Raw genomic sequence first — 25,044 nt, 5'->3', positions numbered from 1 at the left:
TCTTGTGCTTTTACTTTTAACTCTTCAGCTGTCAGAGTTCAGGAGCTGATTTTTATTTTTGAGATAATTTATTTAGCTCAGTATGGCACTTCTACGCGAACGAAGAACTGCTGTATTTTACCACCTCGACTCCTGACATCGGTGTGTGTGTGCGAATTTATATCATATTACAGCAAACTGAAGCCGTCCCAGTTGCAGCCTCTACTGAGAAACCTCACCGTCGATGTCCCACAGCTGTCCGAGAACACCAAGATGCCACTTAAGGTCTTCATCATTATCTTTAGCTCTAATTGATTTAACCAGCAGGTCTCTGAGGTGTTTCTTGGGATCGGGATCGTGGAGATGTATTGATGCTTCTTATTTCAGTTATAGAATAACAATGGCAAAAACTCTCTGCTTTATATTATGTTAGTAACATCTAAAACAATATTTCTATCTTCAGGAAAATCTAAAATTTGGACTGAGGATGCTGAGACAATCAGAGAAAAACATAGACTTTTGAATTCTTGTGATGGATATCTAGACTAAGGGTACAATTGTTCCCTCTGGGGCTCTACATACATGCAAACATAACCTTGATTTGATCAAATATAAATGTGAGAAAAAACCTCAATCCGTCCCAGAACTCCAAACAAAATGGGTAAACAGGAAGTAGCATTTTAATTATGGTTAGTTAGTTAGTTTAATTCGTTAGTTTGTTTAACTCAAACAACACTTCAATGAATGAAAAAATCCAACAAAAAATGGTGGCTTAGTGGTTAGCCTCACAGCAAGAAGGTCCTGGGTTCGAATCCTGGGGTTGAACAGGCAGGGGCCTTTCTGTGTGGAGTTTGCATGTTCTCCCCATACCTGCGTGGGGTTACTCCGGTTTGATTAGTAATTCTAAATTGCCCAGCGTGAGTGTCTGTCTATACGTGTGGCCCTGCTGTGTACCCCTGCGGCCCTGTGATGGACTGACAGGGTTTACTCCTTTCGCCCAATGTGTGCTGGGATAGGCTCCAGCAGATCCCTGTGACCCTAATTAGGAATAAAGCGGGTATAGAAAGTAGATGGATGGATGTTACACAAAGGAGAGATCCAAGCCACAGAGATCTGAGCTCCTTCAATGAGTACCTCTGATGGTACTTTCTGTTAGAATAAGAGTCCTCCAATCTACGTTAAAAGTCTCATAACAGGGTTGTAATTACAATTAATTTATCCTTAAATTTTAAAAAAGTAAATATCCTTACTATAAACTTACCAAAAAAATAGGATGTAAATAGTAAATTAAACTTATCTACAACACTAATATAAAACAGTTTTTTAAACATTTAGATTTTTTTTTTGTTAATACCTCCTCATCTTTAATTAAGTAAGTAGAATTAAGATGAACATCAGAGTTTTATTGTTCTATGACATGTTGAGATCATTTTATTTATTTATTCTATTTATTTATATAATTTAAAATTTATTCACATAAAACATAATTTTTTTCCTGTAACATTTTTGCTTTAGAAATATTCTCTATCATCAATAAATATTCATAATCCAATGAAACACTCTTGTTTCTTTTATTTTCCTTAATTCTTGCCTACAGCTTCTGACCGATCATTATAAGCAGAACTGGAAGTACTACTGCACGACTGGAGGGCGTGGCGGGTTTGGCTCCGCCTCAGAGGAGGAGCTTCGGCTCAGCAGGAAGCTGTTCTGGCGTGTTTTCAGATCGTTGACCAAAAAGGTGTGTATTAGGAAGTGGACTAGAGTGGTTTTTTAAGCGAAATACATAAATAGCGTTGTGTATAAGATACGAAATTTATACACAAAACACAAAATGATTCAAAGTAGTAATGTTTAGGTCAAATGTGAAAGCTTTAATGGGGAAAACAGAAGGACTAATCACTACAGATTAAAGAGATTATAAATCTAAATAATAGTTGTTAATGTTCCATTATGAATAATCAAAGATTTTGGCCAGGAGGCTGACTTTATGAGATTGTTATAAAGGGAAAGAACAATCTAAACTAAAGATCTAAACAATTTCAGACTTTTCACACAGTTGATTTTTGTTTCTTTCAAGTTTAATAACCAACATCTGTAAAACCTATGATTCAGAAACTCACAAAATACAACACTTAAACTTCACCAAGCATCAATGCAACTACAACATTAGAGGAGATACAGTACTGCCTTTCGTGATTAGTGTTAATTAAGTGTTTGTTTTATGTAAGTTTATTTAATGTTTATTAAGAAGGGGGTCTCCGGATTTGACGCTTTGTAACATTCAGGACATTTGTAGAGACATAATGGATTTTTATTTATTTATTTATTTATTTATTTATTTATTTATTTATTTATTGTGGAAGTAATTAATTAATTAATTAATTAATTAAACTTTTTTGGATTTATTTATTTATTTGCTTATTTATTTATTTTTTAATATTTTTTTTATTTGTGGATTTAATTAATTAATTACACAGTACTGATGTCTTACTTATGTCTGACTTATACAGTAGATTTTTGTTTACACAGTCTTTATTTATTTATTTATTTATTTATTTATTTATTTATTTATTTATATTCATGGAATTATTTATTTATTTATTTATTTATTTATTTATTTATTTATTTATTTATTTATATTTGTGGATTTAATTAGTCAATTACACAGCACTGCCTTTCTTGATTAGTGTCAGTTAAGTGTTTGTTTGGGGGGGGGGGTTCCAATAGTTTTGATTTGCAAAAAAATGTTATCTTTATGTAAAACATTTTAAAATTTTATTTAAAAAAATAAAACTGCATCATACTTTTATTATCACTTAATAATACAGTATCAGTAATTGCACATATTTGTTCAATAGAATTTTTGGAAGAAATGGTGCCAAAATGTTTGATTTGCAAAACAACTACATTTGTAGAAAAATTATATTTTTAGAAAAAAAAATCACATCATTGTATCAGTGCACGTTATTGCTCACATTATTTGTTTCACTGTGACCTTTTTGTACTAAAGGGTGCCAATTTTATTGATTTGTAGAACAGAAAAATTCAGTACAGTATCTTTATGTAAAAAATTTTATTTTTAGAAAATAAAGCTATGCATCGCACTTTAATCATCATTTAATACGACAGTTTCGGTAATTGCATTTGTTTTGGATGAAAGGGTGCCAATATTTTTGCATTTGGCTGTGTGATTTTATAACACAGTCTACTGTGTGCTGAGAGATGAAAGGATAATATAAAATTGTAAATTATATATGATATAAAACTGGAGAATATGTAAGCACATGGTTATTTTATGTCTATATATAAAGTTGGAAACCTTCATTAGCAGTTGTTATTTATTTTTCTCCAGCCGTATGATGCCGAGCTGTTTGAACTTTCCGTCGGATGTCTGGTTGCCGTGTCCGGTGCTATTCCTCCTAACCACATCGACCTCACCTGCACATCTGGACTGGACTCCCATTCCTCGCTGGACTCAGAGGGACGCTTCTGTCCTCAACCTCTGGACACGTCCAAGTAGGAACCCTTGGGCTTGAAATTCCTGTTATTTAGACGCTGCTTCATTAATATGAATCACACTAGAGTTGAATTCTTGAATCAGGTAATCACTGACATGGTGAGTTTATTTACTGTTTAAGAACTGAAGTGAGGGCAAGATGCCTTTATTATCACCACACATACATTACAGTATAGTGGAATTCTTTTCTTCACATATCCCAGCTGAGGAAGTTGGGGTCAGAGAACATCATACATATATATATATATATATATATATATATATATATACACTATACATATACATATATATATACACTATATTGCCAAAAGTATTCGCTCACTCATCCAAATAATCAGAATCAGGTGTTCCAACACTTCCATGGCCACAGGTGTATAAAATCAAGCACCTAGGCATGCAGACTGTTTTTACAAACATTTGTGAAAGAATGGGTCGCTCTCAGGAGCTCAGTGAATTCCAGCGTGGAACTGTGATAGGATGCCACCTGTGCAACAAATCCAGTCGTGAAATTTCCTCACTCCTAAATATTCCACAGTCAACTGTCAGCTGTATTATAAGAACGTGGAAGTGTTTGGGAACGACAGCAACTCAGCCACGAAGTGGTAGGCCACGTAAACTGACGGAGCGGGGTCAGCGGATGCTGAGGCGCATAGTGCGAAGAGGTCGCCAACTTTCTGCAGAGTCCATCGCTACAGACCTCCAAACTTCATGTGGCCTTCAGATTAGCTCAAGAACAGTGCGCAGAGAGCTTCATGGAATGGGTTTCCATGGCCGAGCAGCTGCATCCAAGCCATACGTCACCAAGTGCAATGCAAAGCGTCGGATGCAGTGGTGTAAAGCACGCCGCCACTGGACTCTAGAGCAGTGGAGACGCGTTCTCTGGAGTGACGAATCGCGCTTCTCCATCTGGCAATCTGATGGACGAGTCTGGGTTTGGCGGTTGCCAGGAGAACGGTACTTGTCTGACTGCATTGTGCCAAGTGTAAAGTTTGGTGGAGGGGGGATTATGGTGTGGGGTTGTTTTTCAGGAGCTGGGCTTGGCCCCTTAGTTCCAGTGAAAGGAACTCTGAATGCTTCAGCATACCAAGACATTTTGGACAATTCCATGCTCCTAACTTTGTGGGAACAGTTTGGAGCTGGCCCCTTCCTCTTCCAACATGACTGTGCACCAGTGACCAAAGCAAGGTCCATAAAGACATGGATGACAGAGTCTGCTGTGGATGAACTTGACTGGCCTGCACAGAGTCCTGACCTCAACCCGATAGAACACCTTTGGGATGAATTAGAGCGGAGACTGAGAGCCAGACCTTCTCGTCCAACATCAGTGTGTGACCTCACAAATGCGCTTCTGGAAGAATGGTCAAAAATTCCCATAAACACACTCCTAAACCTTGTGGACAGCCTTCCCAGAAGAGTTGAAGCTGTTATAGCTGCAAAGGGTGGACCGACGTCATACTGAACCCTATGGATTAGGAATGGGATGTCACTTAAGTTCATATGCGAGTCAAGGCAGGTGAGTGAATACTTTTGGCAATATAGTGTATATATATATATATATATATATATATATATATATATATATATATATATATATATATATATATATATGTATAATGTTTATAGAGAAGGAGTCTCCAGATTTGGGGCTTTGCAACACTCAGGACATTTGTAGAAGCATCACAGATTATTTATTTATTTATTTATTTATTTATTTATTTATTTATTTATTTATTTATTTATATTTGTAGAGTAAATTAATTAGTTTATTTATTTATTTATATTTGTACAGTTAATTTATTAATTAAGTTTTATGCAATATTTATTTCTTTTAAATTGTAGGGTGGAAAATGAAAAGGATAGCAATTCTGTGGGAAAATGGACTTGGCAACCCTGCTATATTAAGTAACACAAAGTGTATTCCTTTATATACTCACAATGATGAAGTGTGTGTGTGTGTGTGTGTATTTCCTCCCAGTGTAATAGTACCTGAAGGACTGGAGCATCTGGTGAATAAATACGCAGAACACACACATGAGAAGTGGTCACTAGAGAAGGTAACAATAGTCTGTCTTTAAAATTTTTTTTTTAATTAAAATAAATTTCTGTGGCATCTCCGCTTTATTACACCAGCGTGTTGTTGATTAATTTCCTGTAACAGCACATTGTCAAGCGCATTATTCCGTATATAATGCATCACTCTGCATCACTCTGTGGATTTAACGTGTTTGTGTGTTTGCAGTTTTCTAACGGTTGGGTTTACGGAGAGCAGATGTGTGAGAGCTCGAAAGTTCATCCGCTCCTGAAGCCCTACAGAGCCTTATCAGAACGAGTGTGTAACACACACACACACACACACACACACACACACAGTGTATATACATCAGGAAATTTTTTTGTCTTGAATTTTATATTTCAATCCGATCTCCAGGCCTCACGGATCATTCCGGAATTTACCAAACTTTATCAGCCACAGGCTTGCTCATTAGGGATAAAATAGTCTAATTATAGAATTTAATAATTTATTCTTATTTCTAGTTAATTAGTTATTTTTTTATTTTTATTATTATTTTTCATTTTCCTCTCCCCTTTCTCTGTTTTCTTCTTTTGTAAAGCTGCTTTGAGACAATGTTCATTGTAAAAGGCGCTATACAAAATAAATTGAATTGAATTGAATTGAATCAGACTGTACCAGATTGTATCAGACTTTACCAACTGGTTCAGACTGCATCAGACTGTATCAGATTTTATCAGACTGCACCAGACTGCATTAGATTGTATCAGACTGTACTAGACTGCATCAGACTGTACCAGACTGTATTTCTAAAAATCCTCTTTTCTCTTCCTGGCCTTTAGGATAAAGAGAACTACAGAGTGGCCATTAAAGAGACCGTGAAGAGCATGCTGGTCTTGGGCTGGATCATTGAGAGGTCGAAAGAGGGGGATGCCAGAGACCTCCATCACCTATCCAGGAGGATCTCACAGTCGCCCCAGGTGATGGATCATTCCAAAAACTCAACTGCATCAGATTGTATCAGACTGTATCAGATCATATCAGATTATATCAGACCGCATCAGACTGTACTAGACTGCATCAGACTGTATCAGATTGTATCAGACCGTATCAGACCGCATCAGATTATATCAGACTGCATCAGATTGTATCAGACGGTATCAGACAGTATCAGACTAAACCAGACTGTATTAGATCGTATCAGATTATATCAGACTGTATCAGACCGTATCAGACTGTATCAGACTGTATTAGATCGTATCAGATTATATCAGACCGTATCAGGCCGTATCAGATTGTATCAGACTGTATCAGATTGTATCAGATTGTTTCAGACTGTACCAGACTGTATCAGACCGTATCAGACCGCATCAGATTATATCACACTGCATCAGATTATATCAGACTGTATCAGACTGTATCAGATCATATCAGATTATATCAGACCGCATCAGACTGTACTAGACTGCATCAGACTGTATCAGATTGTATCAGACCGTATCAGACCGCATCAGATTATATCAGACTGCATCAGATTGTATCAGACGGTATCAGACAGTATCAGACTAAACCAGACTGTATTAGATCGTATCAGATTATATCAGACTGTATCAGACTGTATCAGACCGTATCAGACTGTATCAGACTGTATCAGATTGTATCAGATTGTTTCAGACTGTATCAGACCGCATCAGACTGTATCAGACCGTATCAGACTGTATCAGATTGTATCAGATTGTTTCAGACTGTATCAGACCGTATCAGACCGTATCAGACCGTATCAGACTGTATCAGACTGTATCAGATTGTTTCAGACTGTATCAGACCGTATCAGACTGTATCAGACCGTATCAGACTGTATCAGATTGTATCAGATTGTTTCAGACTGTACCAGACTGTATCAGATTGTATCAGACCGCATCAGATTATATCACACTGCATCAGATTATATCAGACTGTATCAGACTGTATCAGACTGTATCAGACTATATCAGACCGTATCAGACTGTATCAGACCGTATCAGACTGTATCAGACTGTATCAGATTGTATCAGATTGTATCAGACTGTATCAGACTGTATCAGACTGTATCAGACTGTATCAGATTGTATCAGACCATATCAGACTGTATCAGATTGTATCAGATTGTATCAGATTGTATCAGACCATATCAGACTGTATCAGACTGTATCAGACCGTATCAGACCGTATCAGACCGTATCAGACTGTATCAGACCGTATCAGACCGTATCAGACTGTATCAGATTGTATCAGACTGTATCAGATTGTATCAGATTGTATCAGATTGTATCAGACCATATCAGACTGTATCAGACTGTATCAGATTGTATCAGACTGTATCAGACTGTATCAGACTGTATCAGACCGTATCAGATTGTATCAGATTGTATCAGACCATATCAGACTGTATCAGATTGTATCAGACTGTATCAGACTGTATCAGACTGTATCAGATTGTATCAGATTGTATCAGACCATATCAGACTGTATCAGATTGTATCAGACCATATCAGACTGTATCAGACCGTATCAGACTGTATCAGACTGTATCAGACCATATCAGACTGTATCAGACCATATCAGACTGTATCAGACCATATCAGACTGTATCAGACTGTATCAGACCGTATCAGACTGTATCAGATTGTATCAGACCGTATCAGACTGTATCAGATTGTATCAGACCATATCAGACTGTATCAGACCGTATCAGATTGTATCAGACTGTATCAGACTGTATCAGACCGTATCAGACTGTATCAGATTGTATCAGACCATATCAGACTGTATCAGACCGTATCAGATTGTATCAGACTGTATCAGACTGTATCAGACCGTATCAGACTGTATCAGATTGTATCAGACCATATCAGACTGTATCAGACCGTATCAGACTGTACTAGACTACATCAGACTGTACTAGACTACATCAGACTGTATCAGGCATACAAAAGCATCTAGAAATAAATCCCGAGTTCAAATACGGTTTAAAGCAATAGATTGGAATGAAATGAGGTTCATCTCCCTGTGTGCAGCTGTCATTTGAAGGAACCTCCATGTTCAGCCCCAAACCTGCAGACACCAGCAGCGTCACGCTGACCTGGGATCAGTATGTAAGTCTGTTAGGATCTTGATTTTCTCAGTTTATTGGATGGGAAAAAGAGAAATCTCTCTCTCTCTCTCTCTCTCTGCTGAAGACTATGGCAGAACAGCTAGCGGAAAACTACCACAACATCTGGGCCAAGAGGAAACTCCAGGAATTGCAGGCTAAAGGTTTTTTTTATTTGTACACTCACTGAACAGTTTGCACACTTTATTACTTCACACACAAACATTATGGCCGTCTTTCCAATTGTCCTTGTTGCAGATATTAATCTGAAAACTGGACATTTTCCCAGTAGCATTAATATTTTGTCACAGTCAGGCAACATTGCTCTAAAAACCCCGGATCTGTTGTAGTTGTTGTAATAGTTGTTGTAGTGATGTTGTAATAAAGTGTTGTGTCCAGCAGGGGGCAGTCACACACTGCTGGTGCCCTATGCGTCTCTGAGCGGCCGAGAGCAGAGCCGAATCCGAGAGAGAGCGCAGGATGTGCTGAAGTTCTTCCACATCAATGGATACACCGTGTGGAGGTGAGGGGGCAAATACTTACAACAACGACAGATCATGAACAGAGCAATGATACAACCACACTAACACAACAGAACATGAACAACACCCATACTATCTATCTATCTATCTATCTATCTATCTATCTATCTATCTATCTATCTATCTATGCAAATGAGTGAATATAAATATAGACAGAGTTCATATCCATCCAGATCAGGACCTGAGCTCAGGTCTTTATCTGTGCATTTGTTGTGATTAAAATGTGAAATTGTGTATCTGTGTTTTCCAGAGAGAGAAAACCCACAGAGTCCGATCCTCCGTCCGTCTCAGGGCGCTTTGCTTATCGTCTCCTCCAGCAGGCGCTGTGCTGTACTGAACACACGCAGGAAAAGATGCTGGAGCTGGGTGAGAAATGCAGTCTAATGGAGTCTGATAGAGTCTGATACAATCTGATGCATTCTGATAGAGTCTCATACAATCTGATATAATCTGATAGAGTCTGATACAATCTGATAGAGTCTGATACAATCTGATGCATTCTGATAGAGTCTGATAGTCTGATAGAGTCTGATACAATCTGACAGAGTCTGATAGAGTCTAATAGAGTCTGATACAGTCTGATAGACTCTGATACAGTCTAGTACAATCTTATACAGTCTGAAACAGTCTGATGCAGTCTAATAGAATCTAATAGAGTCTGATACAGTCTGATAGACTCTGATACAGTCTAGTACAATCTGATGCAGTCTGATACAATTTGATACAATCTGATACAGTCTGCTGCAGTCTGGTACAGTCTGATACAGTCTGAACCCATCTGGTACAGTCCAATACAGTCTGATCCAGTCTGATACAATCTGCTAAAGTCTGATAGAGTCTGATGCAGTCAGCTACAGTCTGATAAAGCCTGGTATAGTCTGCTATAGGCTGTGCTTTAATACAATCTGATAAGGTCTGATACAATCTTATAGAATCTAATACAATCTGATCCAGTCTGATACAATCTGCTACAGTCTGTTACTATCTAATACAGTCTGATACAACAGTGCTGTGGTATAAGTGATCTCCTGGTTTCTTACTTACTTACTTAATTATTTATTTATTTATTTATTTATTTATTTATTTAAGACTCTCTGGAGTCACCCAGATGAGATTGGATTTCCTTCTGAGTCTGGTTCCTCTCAAGCTTTCTTCCTTATATCATCTCAGGGAGTTTTTCCTTGCCACCTCTGACCTGCTCATTAAGGAATTTATCATTTATAATGGACATCCTCAATGTATATGACCATGACCATGTCCAGTGTAAAAAGTCAATTTAAATGGATTCTTATAGTCATAGGTTATGTATAGTGTTAATGGCTGGGACACTGTTCAGGGGTGATGTCAGCAAGCTGTGTCGATGTTATACAGTCTGAAATCTGTGTGTGTGTGTGTGTGTGTGCGCGCATCTTTACAGAGGTTGCTCAGGCTAGAGGGCAAATGGGAAAGTCAGAGAAAGTGTGTGACGAGCAGCAGATATGTTTCTTCGTCAAGGTCAGTACCTACAGTCCACTTCACTCCGTGTTCTGGACGTATTTTCCTGTTTTTTAAATGCATTTTCATGTCTCACAATTGTCTCACACTTTACTCCTCTACAAATAAAACACACACGACCGCAAACACGATTCACCAAAAATTGTCCGGAAAATTCTTCCACACTTCCATAGTCTATAGTTTCCGGCTTTGTATTAAACGCTAAAATATGATAGGGCCATACGGTAAAATATTTTTATCATTAATAATTTATTCCTCAAATTTCTGAGTATCATGATTACACACACACACACACACCAAATCATGGTGTGCATCATTAATGCCATGACAGCTAATTGTTATGCAACCTCTCTCTCTCTCTCTCTCCTTTCAGGTTTTATTGCCTCTAATTGATCAATATTTTAAAAATCATCATCTCTACTTCCTGCCCAGTTTGATGTTTTCTCTTAGCAACACTGCTCACGCTTCCAATAAAGAGAGAGAGATGGTTTCTAGGTAAGAAACCACTTTTGTAGCAGACACAATTGTGTGTGTGTGTGAGTGTGAGTGTGTGAGTGTGTGTGTGTGAGTGTGTGTGTGTGTGTGTGTGAGTGAGTGTTTGTCTGATCGTACATCCGCTTTTTCATGTCCTCATGTCCTGCAGCTTTCTCTGTCAATACACTTTTGATCCTGCATCCGTCTAGTCTTCTTTTGTTCCCTTCTTCATTTTCTTTTCCTTTTGTTTTCCTTTTCAGTTTGTTCTGTAAGCTGGCCGTTCTTTCCAGACGCAGGATTTCTCTCTTCGGTAAGAACCTGGCATGAATAAAACTTTTCCCTCGGTTCATTTGGTTCACTCGCATACATGAGTAATTTTAGCCTTTTATTTAATTTTTGTAGTCTGAATTGAGGGGATTTGTACATTGGCTGAGAAATGCAAAATAAAATAATAAATCCAAAAACAAAATTATAAAAATTAAAAAAAAATGAAATCCAAAGGCAAAATTTCAGATCCAAAAAAAAATGAAATCCAAAAACAAAATAATAAATCCAAAAAAAATTAATTCCAAAACAAGCAAACAAAAAAATAATTCCAAAAAACAAAATAAATCCGAAAAACAAAATAACAAATCCAAACAAATAAAATAATGAATCTAAAAACAAAATAATAAATCAGAAAAAAAATAAATCCAAAAACAAAAATAATGAATCAGAAAACAAAATAATAATAAAAAAATATTAATTCCAAAAGCAAAATAAATCTGAAAACAAAATAAAATAATAAATCCAAAAAAATAAAATAATAAATCAGAAAACAAAATAATAAATCTGAAAATAAAATAATAAATCTAAAAACACAAAGACAATTCAGACATATCAGAAAAGGTAGGTTTTAGGAGTCTCCAGTGTCAGAGCTTCGAAACAAACAGTAAACAGTTTTCACAAATGGGAAAAGTCCTTAGGAAAGATGATCTCACATTTTATGGTTTCTCAATTCTTCATTTTTATCATAAGAGAGAAAAAAGCATACGCTAATGTGTCAGCTATATATGCTGCCCGTCAGGTTAGCTAGCTAAACTGTGCTTAAGTGCTAAACAAACAGAAATATGCTTGGTAAAGTCCTGAGTGTCTCCAATGAGCTTTATATTAAGCAGCAGTGTGTAGTGTGACATGACAAAGACACTTAATGCTAAGCATGAGCTCACATGTGCTGAACATGCTAGTCACCTGTAGAAATCCAGGCTAGCTGCTGTAGCTTTTTTAGAATTTATTTCTATTCATTTTCTCAGGTAAAGATGCTCAGGGTGTGGTGAGCTGTCTGCAGATCCTGGCGCGCTCGCTGGATGTGAAGTAAGTGCTAGTTTAATGGTCATTTTGTCACTTTTGCGCTAAACAGCTTATAGACTTTAGCTTAGCATCGTACAAACTGTACGCCTGCAGGTCTGAATCGCCTCAGAAGATAAATGATAGTTATACAGACCATATTCTAACCCTAGTCATAGCTTACACCAGGTAGGGTCCTTCATACAGGAAGTAGTGTCCAGCTAAGACTGACAGTCTGTAAGGAAAAACAGTTTTCGGCCACATGGTCAGGCTGCGTCTCAATAGTTTAGACTTCAGGGTGCTGACCAGGGAGTCGGCCATTTTAAGGACGGGCTCTCTCTCTCTCTCTCTCTCTCTCTCTCTGTCTGTCTTTCTGTCTGTCTCTCTCTCTCTCTGTCTGTATTTGCTTGTCTGTCTGTCTCTCTCTCTCTCTCTTTCTATCTGTCTCTCTCTGTCTGTGTTTTCTTGTCTGTCTGTCTGTCTGTCTCTCTCTCTCTTTCTCTGTCTTTCTGTCTCTCTCTCTCTGTCTTTGTTCGCTTGACTGTCTGTCTGTCTGTCTGTCTCTCTTTCTCTCTCTCTCTCTCTCTCTCTCTCTCTCTCTCTCTGTCTGTCTTTGTCTTCTCTCTCTGTCTTTCTGTCTGTCTCTCTCTCTGTCTGTGTTTTCCTGTCTGTCTCTCTGTCTGTTTCTGTATCAGATTGACACGCACCCTCACAAGTTGGATGCATCATTTTTGCCTTGTTGCGTTGTGCTTTTTGTTTGATTCATTAATGAATGCTTTAAAATAAACCAGCTGGTTGGCCAGGAGTTTATGGCATGTCTCTCATTTATGCAACTGAGCAGTTGAGAGTTAAGGGCCTTGCTCAGGGGCCCAGCAGTGGTGGTCCTGGGATTTGAATTCACAATCTTAACAACCTTAACAACACCTTAACCACTGAGCTACCACTTCCCTTACAGTACTGAAAAGAGTCATGATACCTCCGTTAGTAACTTGGTGTGGAAGCAAGGAGATGATCAGCTGATCTTCAAACAAGTGCTGAATCAGATAACATGAAGAACACCAAGCAAGATCCAGAGCTAAAGTCTTAAAGTGATATTGTTTGTTTTTTTAGAGACATGTATGTGAGATTAGTAATCGAAGGACTGAAGAGGGTCATGTGACATGGCTGGGGTTTCAGAACATTTGATCCTGGACCATGTTCCTACCAGCTATTTACCAACCAGTTTGGAGGAACGGGAAATCTCTAAACTGTCCAGAGATCTGGACATCCAACACAATCCAGTCCTTCTTATCTGACTTCATCCTAATATGCTAATAACCCTAACAATGAGCGTGGATCAGGTGGCATGATCTCATTTGTGGAACTATAGATTTTGTCTCCTGTGTCCTTTGAAGCATCTCTCAATGCGCATGAATAATTCATCACACCTGTTATCAATGCTAGTATAGATCGCTTTTTGCGAAAGTGTTCATCCCCCCCTTGAACGTTTTCCATGTTTTGTAATGGTGCAACCTGAAACTGAAATGGAATTCACTGGGGTATGAACCAGACACTCTTCTAAAAGTTCTATACTTGTCCATTAGATCATTTTCTCACAAAAAAGGATCTTCTTGTCTTCTTACCTTTTTAAGTGACATGACATGAAAGCAAGGAGATGATCAGCTGATCTCCAAACAATCAAAGAACATGAAGAACAGCAAGAGAGAGCCAGCGCTAAAATGATGCTAGTTATTTTCAACCATAGCAGCTAGGTGGACCTGGGATTCGAACTCACAACCTTTCGGTCATTAGTCCAACACCTTAACCACTAAGCACAAAGCTAACGAACAAATTCGCTAAGGATCGTTTAACCTGGCCTGAATGATGTTTATTGAATCCAGGGTAGCGATGAAGACGTCGTCGGGGTGTGTACGTTCAGCTCTGGACGCATTCTTTGAGGCTGCAGCGGTGGACTTGGAGCTGGCGGTGGACAGCGTGACTCTGGGGGTCATCCAGTGTCGAGGGGATGGAGAAGTGCTGACCTACGCCATCACTGCTCTCATACCAGTCCTGACCTCTCTCTTTCGACATACGGCTCACTGCCAGAGCTCAGCCGACCTCATGGGTACGTCAGGGTGCGGTTTACTGGGCAAGTCAAAAAAAAAAAGTTTCTGGATTTTATAAATGACGTCATAACTAAAGTGATGACATCATCCTTAAAAAAATTGCATTCTGTTAAATGTCCACACAGATTCATCACATTAGTGACTTGCGTCCTGAAGTCATATGAATTTTTATGTCAGGAAAGTTGTTCAGATTAAGCAAACCACCACATAGGTTGCCAGATTCATATTTTTTGAGTATTTTGCACTCCTGCACGAAGATCAAATTAATCACTCTCAGTATTCATTTAAAGTAGGCTTAAAAAATATAGCACTTCATCCAGTGCATCATTTTGCATCTTTATTTTTATACAATTGAATTCTTTGTCTGTCTGTATTTCTCTCATTCTCTCTCTCTCTCTCTCTCTCTCTCTCTCTCTCTCTCTCTCTGCCTGTCTCTCTTTCTGTCTCTGTTTCTCTGTCTCTCTCTCTCTCTCTGTGTCTCTGTTTCTCTCTTTCTGTCAGTCTGTCTGTCTCTGTCTGTGTTTGCCTGTCTGTCTGTCTGCCTGCCCCCCTCACTCTCTGTCATTCTCTCTGTCTCTCTCCCTTTCTCTCTCTGGCTGTCTCTCTCTCTCTGTCTCTCTCTCTCTCTCTCTCTCTCTCTCTCTCTCCCTCCCTCTCTCTCTCTCTCGCTCTCTCTGTCATTCTGTCTCTGTCTGTCTGTCTGTCTGTCTGTCTGTCTGTCTGTCTGTCTCTCTCTCTCTCTCTCTCTCTGTCTTTCTGTCTGTCTCTCTCTGTCTGTGTTTGCCTGTCTGTCTGTCTGCCTGCCCCCTCACTCTGTCATTCTCTCTGTCATTCTCTCTGTCTCTCTCCCTTTCTCTCTCTCTCTCTCTCTCTCTCTCTCTGTCATTCTCTCTCTCTCTCTCTCTCTCTCTCTCTCTCTCTCTCTCTGTCATTCACGACTCAAACAAGTTTATAAAGCTTACAAAAACGACAAGTGGAAAAACTTGATTAAATCCTCACTAGACAAACTTATCTCAACTAACTGCTATATAAATAATGAACCAATTATCATATCCCTTTTCCCGCATCTGTTTTAATCCGCTTAATAACGATTCAAAATTTCAATTAAGCAGTTACCGATGACTGAAGATGAAGCAAACTCGATCCCACTAAAGCCTATTTCGGTCTCTTTGCACCCCGCTGCACATCACTATTAAATAAAATTGCAAATGGACCCATTCTGACAGCATCTCGGGAAATCCTCCATAAGCTTCATACCACCGCTAGAGCTGACCGCTGAGCCGAATCCCAGCCCGGGAGAGCAGGACGATTTATTCAGATTTATTCAGAGCATGGAAATTGTCCGTGTGTTTGTAAATGAGATGGTAATGAGTGTGTCCAGGAGCAAGGGACAAACGTTTCAAAGGCTCAGACACACACCTGATTTCAGACGCTTTGGACACGTTCCTGAGGCTTGAGTTAAACAGGATTTACATTTGATTTGGACAGAACGAGACACATGTGAAGCTCTTTGGTTTTTTGGGGTTTTTTTTGGTTGAACAGATGAAGGGTCGCAATTCAGGAAATAAGAAAATACGAGAGACACATTTCTCATATTTCTCACTATAAATATTGGCGATGGTAATGATGATCAGAATATGTAGGGCTAAATTAAAAATAATAATAATAATAATAATAAAAATTTAAATATAATTATAATAATAAATAAATGCATAAATAAATAACATAATAATTGTATTTATAATACAATAATATATATTATATAAATAATAATAATAATTATTATTAATAATATAATAATAATATATTATATATTATTATATTATTATTATTGTTAATAATATAATATATATTTTATTATTCTTATAATATTATTATTATTATTAATAATAATAATAATAATTATTATTATTATTAATAATAATTATATATTGTTAATAATAATAATAATAATAATAATAATAATAATAATATAAGAATAATAAGGGATATGATAATTGGTTCATTATTTCTATAGCAGTTCATTGAGATAAATGTGTCTTGCAGGATTAATATTTGACTCGTCATTTTTGTAAGCTTTATAAACTCGCTTGAGTCGTGAATTAAATTGTATAAAAATAAAGATGCACTGGATGAAGTGCTATATTTTTCTTAAGCCTACTTTAAAGGAATATTGAGAGTGATTAATTTGATCTTCATGCAGGAATATTTCTTTACAAATACCCAAAATATATGAATCTGGCAACTTCGAGACACATTTCTAACTATAAATATTGGCGACGGTAATGGCGATCAGAATATTTAGAGCTAAACTGAACATAAACTAATAATAATAATAATAATAATAATAATTATTATTATTATTATTATTTTAAATTGTTATTATTATTAATTTTAATTCATTGTTATTTTTATTGTTAATTTATTTTTATATTATTAATACATTATTCATTATTATTATTATTATTATTATTATTATTATTATTATTATTATTATTTGTTTTTCTTTATAGATTTATTAGTATTAATTATAAATTATTATTAATATATTTATTAATAAATAAATAAAAAATAGAAGAAATAAAGTAACATTTGTATTTTATTTTATTTATTTATTTTTTCCCAGTGGATGAAGTGCAGTCCTCCTGTTACAGGATCCTCTGCAGTCTCTACACGCTCGGCACTTGCAGTAACACGTTTGTAGAAAGGTACCACTCAGGACTGAATGCTTTTCCTGAATGCTTATACAGAAAATGAATTCATGTTCTGAATATTGATCGGGACAGGCTCCTGATTTCCCGGGTTCAGACTCGCTTCCTGCAGCAGCTTAAGGGCTCAGTGGATTCAGAGTTTTAATATCCTGTGTGTAATTCACTCCAGATTCATTTCACCAGACTTTTTCTGGAGTAGGATCATCAGAGAAGAAATTTCCCAGCAGCATCCTACACCTTTAAACCCAGAAAAATGCAGAAAATGCAGACTGATAATATTATGTAATGCAAAATAATAATATTACGATACACTGATCAGGCATAACATTATGACCAGTTGTGAAGTGTGTGTGAAGTGAATAACTCTGATGATCTTCTCATCATGGCACCTGTTAGTGGGTGGGATATATTAGACAGCAAGTGAACATTTTGTCCTCAAAGTTGATGTTAGAAGCAGGAAAAATGGACAAGTGTAAGGATTTGAGCGAGTTTGACGAAGGGACAAACTGTGATGGCTAGACCACTGGATCAGAGCATCTCCAAAACTGCAGCTCTTGTGGGGTGTTCCTGGTCTAAAAGTCCAAAAGTGGTCCAAGGAAGGAACAGTGGTGAACCAGTGACAGGATCATGGGCGGTCAAGGCTCACTGATGCACATGGGGAGTGAAGGCTGACCCGTGTGATCCGATCCAACAGACGAGCTACTGTTGCTCAAATTGCTGAAGAAGTTAATGCTGGTTCTGATAGAAAGGGGTCAGAATACACAGTGCAGGACGGGTCAGGGCAACAAAAGGCCAAGACAATATTAGGCAGGTGGTCATAATGTTATGCTTGAAAGGTGTATATAGATAAGAAGATGATCCTGAACAATAATCTTCCAAGTTCATTATTCAGCAGCTAATAAAGCAGCACCTGATCTTGTCATTTTTACTTATTATATGTTACACATCATTCATATTCTTTACTTATTTTTGAAAAATTATTTTAATAATTTGAAATCTAATTTAATTAAGCATTAAAAAATTATTTGTAATTAATTTTTAATCAATTATTGTTTATTTATTCATTTATTTATTTAGTTAGTTTGTTGTTATTTTGTTGTGCTGTGTTATAGAATTTTTTTGTCACTGTTGTCACTGTCATTAGTGACATTTTATGTCACTTTTATATTGATTTCTATATTTATTTGTCTATTTCTTCTTCTCTTATTATTATTATTATTATTATTATTATTATTATTATTATTATTATTATTATATTTTTTATAGTCAGAGGTCTTCAGTAGGTGAGTGTCTCTCTGTCCTGTCAGCTGCCTTCCCTGTGTGTTTCCTGGAGATTTCTCTGGACTACACGAGGAATGCAGAGAGAGAAGGTGAACACACACACTCTATAACATCACAGTATTAATGTCTGGTCAGTTATCTTAGTAGTGTCTGGTCAGTTATTTTTGTAGTGTCTGGTCAGTTATCTTAGTAAGTCTTTTAAGTTATCTTAGTAAGTCTGGTCAGTTATCTTTGTAGTGTCTGGTCAGTTATCTTTGTAGTGTCTGGTCAGTTATATTAGTAGTGTCTGGTCAGTTATATTAGTAGTGTCTGGTCAGTTATTGTTGTAGTGTCTGGTCAGTTATCTTAGTAAGTCTTTTAAGTTATCTTAGTAAGTCTGGTGAGTTATCTTAGTAAGTCTTTTAAGTTATCTTAGTAAGTCTGGTCAGTTATCTTTGTAGTGTCTGGTCAGTTATCTTAGTAAGTCTGGTCAGTTATCTTTGTAGTGTCTGGTCAGTTATCTTTGTAGTGTCTGGTCAGTTATATTAGTAGTGTCTGGTCAGTTATATTAGTAGTGTCTGGTCAGTTATTGTTGTAGTGTCTGGTCAGTTATCTTAGTAAGTCTTTTAAGTTATCTTAGTAAGTCTGGTGAGTTATCTTTGTAGTGTCTGGTCAGTTATTGTTGTAGTGTCTGGTCAGTTATATTAGTAGTGTCTGGTCAGTTATTGTTGTAGTGTCTGGTGAGTTATCTTAGTAAGTCTTTTAAGTTATCTTAGTAAGTCTGGTGAGTTATCTTAGTAAGTCTTTTAAGTTATCTTAGTAAGTCTGGTCAGTTATCTTTGTAGTGTCTGGTCAGTTATCTTTGTATTGTCTAGTCAGTTATCTTTGTAGTGTCTGGTCAGTTATCTTTGTAGTGTCTGGTCAGTAATCTTTGTAGTGTCTGGTCAGTTATTGTTGTAGTGTCTGGTCAGTTATCTTAGTAGTGTCTGGTCAGTAATCTTTGTAGTGTCTGGTCAGTTATTGTTGTAGTGTCTGGTCAGTTATCTTTGTAGTGTCTGGTCAGTTATCTTTGTAGTGTCTGGTCAGTAATCTTTGTAGTGTCTGGTCAGTTATCTTTGTAGTGTCTGGTCAGTAATCTTTGTAGTGTCTGGTCAGTTATCTTTGTAGTGTCTGGTCAGTAATCTTTGTAGTGTCTGGTCAGTTATCTTTGTAGTGTCTGGTCAGTAATCTTTGTAGTGTCTGATCAGTTATCTTTGTAGTGTCTGATCAGTTATCTTTGTAGTGTCTGGTCAGTTATCTTTGTAGTGTCTGGTCAGTAATCTTTGTAGTGTCTGGTCAGTTATCTTTGTAGTGTCTGGTCAGTTATCTTTGTAGTGTCTGGTCAGTAATCTTTGTAGTGTCTGGTCAGTTATCTTTGTAGTGTCTGGTCAGTAATCTTTGTAGTGTCTGGTCAGTTATCTTTGTAGTGTCTGGTCAGTAATCTTTGTAGTGTCTGGTCAGTTATCTTTAGTATTGTTAGGTGAATTTCTTTTCTCACATTTTCTCAGAGAAAAGAAACTCTGGCCTCTGGTCTGTGTCTCTTCAGTCATGTTTGATTTAGATACTGAATGGTTCCGCCTCTTTGCGTACGTGTGTATTTGATTGAATTTAAAGTAGTGATGTAACCAAATACCTACACATTTTTCTAATTGAACAGATATTGAGTCCCAAAATAATACAAATATAAACGATAGGAGAAGAATCAAATTATTTATTTATTTGTTTATTTACTTATTTATTTATTTTTAAATGCTTGTCACAAAGCTTCAGTCTAGGTGTGTACATCAGGACTTTAATCTTACACAACAAAAGGAATAAATAAAAAAGTCACAAGTGTGGGGTTAGTATTTTAATGTGGAGCTTTAAATGAAGTGAATGGCATGGGTTGCCAGATTTCAGCAAAACTCCCATTCCACTACAACTCAAAAAAATAGAAACATGCTTGCGTATTTCTTTCCTTTCTCTTCAGTCTTTCTGTGGAAATATTTATTAGCTAGCTACACTTATCCACCGAATTTCTTCTGTCAAAAGTAGGCGTGTCTGCTGCAGCCGAGGATTCGTCCAGGCCCCTCCCCTCCTTACTTGAAGCTTTGTCAGAAGTGGAAGATGTTTTGGAGGCGGAGTCAGCAGCTCGTCACACCCTTCTGTCCCGGGTCATGGAGGTAACTGTTCCTCTGCTGTGCAGCTACATGTGTCGATGGGGTGAAGAGGACAGACAGGGGTCTGAGGGGAAGCACAGGGTATCATGCTCCTCTCTTACACCCTCACACACTAATGCCCTCCTGGGGCAAATCCTCGCCATCATCCACGTCCACATGGGCAGACACGAGTGCAGCTGGATGAAAAGGATTGCGAGTGAGTGAGCAAAATTCACAACCGACTAAAATAAACTCTACCTGCTTAGATTGTTAGAGGATTCAATTGGAAAAGGCATCCAATAAATAATTAAATATAAATAATTTTTTATATTATTTATTAAAACTGCAGTACATTTTATTATGATCTTGAAACCTGTTTAAAAATGAAACCTACTTTAATAACATGATGCCTCACTGAGAGAAATTTTTTTAGTATTCCATTAATATGTTAAAAAATATTTGAATTAATTTTAAAATCTTTAATTTTTTTATTAAATAGTATAAAATGATTCTATTTAATATATTTTTTATAAATACGTGTTATTTTTCCGGTATTTATTCTCATTCCAAATGAGATAATTAGTCAAATTATTAGTAAAAAATAAATATAAAAAATGTAACATTTTATTATATAAAAATGATGTCTACAATCTAGATAATGCATATGAACAATTTATTATTTGTTTTTTTTAATTAATTTTAAAATTGTCATTTAAAAATTACAATTTACAGTTTTAAGCTAAAATTAAAATTGTATATTTAAAACATTTTTTTTTTACTTTTTAATTGAATATTAAAAAACATTTATTTTCTCAGTGAATCTTCCTGCCTTTAATTTTATTTATTATTATTTATTTTTATTTTATCAATCATTTTTAGTAATAAGGAAATAGTCAAAAGAAAAAAATACATTAAAAGTGAGAATTTTTCTCACTTGACATAATGAGAAATAAAGTTAAAAAAAAGATGCTTATAATGTCAGAATCTTTGAGAGGAAAGAATAAATGTGAATATTTATCTGGCAAGCCAGGTATATATAGTATATTGTAAATAATTAAAATATGTGCAGAAAAATTAAAAATCATCAGACATTTCAGATCTCTATGAATTTTCCCACACCAACAGAATAAATATTTTCCCCCCTCATTAATTATAATCCCTTTTTCCACAGTGTTTGTCCAGCCTCTGGTCCGTAAGGCGGAGCCCGGTCTCCTGACGAGTCACTTCCTCCCTCTGATGGAGAAGCTGAAGAAGAGGGTGGAGTCAGTGGTGCAGGAGGAGGAGCGTATGTATGTGGCAGAGATGGAGCTGATTGTGCAGGAAAAGTTTGCCATCTTGGTGCAGGACATCTACGCTTTTTATCCCCTCCTTATCCTGTTTGTGGAGCGTCACAGGTACGAGACAGTGTGGTGAAAAAGAAGCTGATAAAATATATAAATAAATAAATAAATAAATTAATTAATAAAAATAAAATCACATTTTTCTGTTGACTACTCTGTTTATTTATTGATGAAAATATTTTCGCAGTAGTTTTTCTGCTAGAGGAAAATAATTCATATGAATATATTAATAATTATCACATGGTTTTCCATGTTGAATTTTGTGACAGGATTCTCTGGCTGAGGCAGATGAGCGCAGATGCTGAGAGACTCTTCAGTCTGGTCGCTGGCGTGTTCACTTTCTGGGCCAAATCTCACGTGAGCTCTGCTTTGACACTTTAAAGTGCAAAATGTGGCATCAAATATTTTACATATGGTCAAATGTGTCCAGTATTTTCTAGTATAAGATCACAACAAAGTAAATGTCATTATTTGACTAAAAATCAGCACTAAACTACATTTCCCATCAGCCCCAGGATGTCACATGACCCAGTCCTCCTCACCTGTGTCACCAGTTTAAGTTCCTGTGTTTCAGGGTCTCATTGTCGAGCGTCTCATTACATGCTTCGTCGATTTTTTTTACATCATACACAGTTACAACTTGAAGTGAAATGAAAACCCATCACTCCTCCTAGACTGTGATGGAGAAATAAGAAGAAAGTATGTTATGTTATGTTATGTTACGTTATGTTATGTTATGTTATGTTATGTTATGTTATGTTACGTTATGTTATGTTATGTTATGTTATGTTATGTTATGTTATGTTATGTTATGTTATGTTATGTTATGTTATGTTATGTTATGTTATGTTATGTTATGTATGCGAGGCACAGGCAAGAGTAAAAGGTTCAGAATTTATTTGTACTTCTATGCAACAGGACCCAATGCTCTCTGAGATATAATAAAGATGAAAGGCCTCGATTATTCGTCACACAGAGTTTTTATAAACATGATTCAAACACAGAGACAGAGACAGAAAAACACTGTCACTACAACGCCCCAGATCAACCTTACCATGATCTGCCTAAGCTGATTCCTCAAGTCTCACCATCTTGTCTCCAAGTTCAGAAGTTCAGATCTTCTTCTATTAAAATTTTCCAACACAGTTTTATTATTTCTGTTTATTCTTTTTGTAAATACACCGGTCAGGCACAACATTATGACCACCTGGCTAATATTGTGTTGGTCCCCATTTTGCTGTCAAAACAGCCCTGACTTGTCCAGGCATGGACTCCACTAGATCCCTGAAGGTGTGCTGTGGTATCTGGGGCCTCCAGGGGCCCCACCTTGCGACTTACGGGACTTAAAGGATACTTAAAGGACTTAAAGGATCCTTTTGATAGATACTGACCACAGCAGACCAGGAACACCTCACAAGAGCTGCAGTTTTGGAGATGCTCTGATCCAGTCATCTAGCCATCTTGTCAAACTCACTCAAATCCTTACGCTTGTCCATTTTTCCTGCTTCTAACACATCAACTTTGAGGACACTTGCTGCCTAATATATCCCACCCACAAACAGATGCCATGATGAGGAGATCATCACTTCACCACTCAGTGGTCATAATGTTATGGCTGATCGGTGTAAAGTCTGCACTTGCACCTGCAACTTGGCTCTAAACTTAAACTTCCAGACAAATATAAGATCATTAAATCCACATTTCTAGACACTTCTTCATCATGAAATATTGACTGTTCTATTGACAGATCTTCTTAAATCTGGCTATATAATGACATATTTGATCTCACAGTACGTAATGTTGGATACATTTTCCCACTTTTAAGATATTTTCACTTACTAAAACATTTCCAGCTCATTCCTGAAATCTTACCGAGACTTTAAGTCATTTAAGTCTATTTCCCAACCGGATCATTTAAAGAAATTGCGTTCTTTTTTGTCCGCTTCAATTTAAGCACACTGTTTCTGTCATTTTTACTCGTTCTGGTGTGAACTCTGGCAAATCTGCTGGCGTTTTCCGTGCGATTTAAAACACATCAAGTGCAGAAATAAGAGGAAGAGAGCAACATTTAACTGAAAGTAGTGAATGATTTCTTGGCAGATGTGTGAGTAGCGAGCTCAGATCTCAGAGACTCTTTAATTAAGCGTCAGTGTGTAAATGCAGATTAAAGGCAGTGAGACATGTTGGGAAAACATTGCATAATACTGAATGAATAGTAAATGGTTTGGGAATGAAAACCTTTTCACAGGCTTAGGGCTTTTCATGGAAACCATTTCCATCATTTTGGGACTGAGAAAATGATTGTTTTTAGTTTATTCGCTTTACAATCAGAAACAAGCGCCGACAAATTTAATTCCTGCCCTTCGGTCGCTTTTCCCGGGTAGAGGAAGGTTTCAGAGGTGTAATGTAGGAGCAGGGTTATGAAGCAGGTCTTTTCCCCCGGGGTTCTGACTCAGAGTCAGCAGTGTTAACTCCACATGGCGGTGCTGAACGTGTTCAGGGTGAAACCATGCGCTGTTAGAATGTTACGGCTAGTCGCTTAGCAACAGAAACCCAATCAGAAACTGAGCAGCGCCTCTGTGCCTCATATCAGGTGAAAACCAGGAGGTAGAAACGCCCGAGATCACGGAAGTGCACTCCGTAGGGAGGGGGAAATACGTCACGCTGAAACATTGGAGGAATTCTGTTTAACTGGAGTTTATAACCTCTAACTACCTAAACCCAGGATTCTGTTCTGTATTCTCATTGCTGTGTTGTTTCCTGTTGTAGAATTTTAAGTGGGAGGAGCAGAACTTTGTCGTACAGAATGACATCAACAACACGACCTACCTGGTGAACAGCGGGAACAGCCAAACAGCAAAGGTGTGAGGTTTTTCTTTTTCTCTTCAGTCCCAAACACTGTTCAATTTTCAGACACTCATTTAACTTTCTTTAGAACTTGTAAGTTGTAATTAGGGTCATCTTGTACACACACACAC

General features: G+C 37.0%; 1 protein-coding gene across 3 annotated transcripts in view; it reads left to right on the top strand.

Annotated features, from left to right (window-relative positions):
* The window catches only part of ryr2b (ryanodine receptor 2b (cardiac)), an 88,909-nt gene that overhangs the window by 27,588 nt on the left and 36,277 nt on the right, over positions 1-25,044 (top strand). The window contains exons 49-69 of one of the 3 annotated variants that reach the window (XM_058398492.1): positions 174-264; positions 1,577-1,717; positions 3,332-3,495; positions 5,472-5,550; positions 5,736-5,825; positions 6,350-6,487; positions 8,564-8,641; positions 8,726-8,801; positions 9,040-9,160; positions 9,430-9,545; positions 10,597-10,673; positions 11,047-11,168; positions 11,408-11,457; positions 12,440-12,500; positions 14,354-14,577; positions 17,205-17,286; positions 18,556-18,659; positions 20,620-20,943; positions 21,898-22,120; positions 22,336-22,423; positions 24,836-24,928. In XM_058398492.1, the coding sequence (XP_058254475.1) occupies positions 174-264; positions 1,577-1,717; positions 3,332-3,495; positions 5,472-5,550; positions 5,736-5,825; positions 6,350-6,487; positions 8,564-8,641; positions 8,726-8,801; positions 9,040-9,160; positions 9,430-9,545; positions 10,597-10,673; positions 11,047-11,168; positions 11,408-11,457; positions 12,440-12,500; positions 14,354-14,577; positions 17,205-17,286; positions 18,556-18,659; positions 20,620-20,943; positions 21,898-22,120; positions 22,336-22,423; positions 24,836-24,928 (2,542 nt within the window). Of the gene's footprint in view, positions 1-173; positions 265-1,576; positions 1,718-3,331; positions 3,496-5,471; positions 5,551-5,735; positions 5,826-6,349; positions 6,488-8,563; positions 8,642-8,725; positions 8,802-9,036; positions 9,161-9,429; positions 9,546-10,596; positions 10,674-11,046; positions 11,169-11,407; positions 11,458-12,439; positions 12,501-14,353; positions 14,578-17,204; positions 17,287-18,555; positions 18,660-20,619; positions 20,944-21,897; positions 22,121-22,335; positions 22,424-24,835; positions 24,929-25,044 lie in introns of all 3 variants that reach the window. The other 2 variants (XM_058398491.1, XM_058398490.1) reach the window with 2 other exon arrangements.

This window comes from Hemibagrus wyckioides, linkage group LG09 (assembly GCF_019097595.1).
Source record: "Hemibagrus wyckioides isolate EC202008001 linkage group LG09, SWU_Hwy_1.0, whole genome shotgun sequence".
In the NCBI taxonomy this organism is placed as follows: Eukaryota; Metazoa; Chordata; class Actinopteri; order Siluriformes; family Bagridae; genus Hemibagrus; species Hemibagrus wyckioides.
Note: the sequence above shows the minus strand (reverse complement) of the source record. Positions and strands in the feature narration are given on the sequence as shown.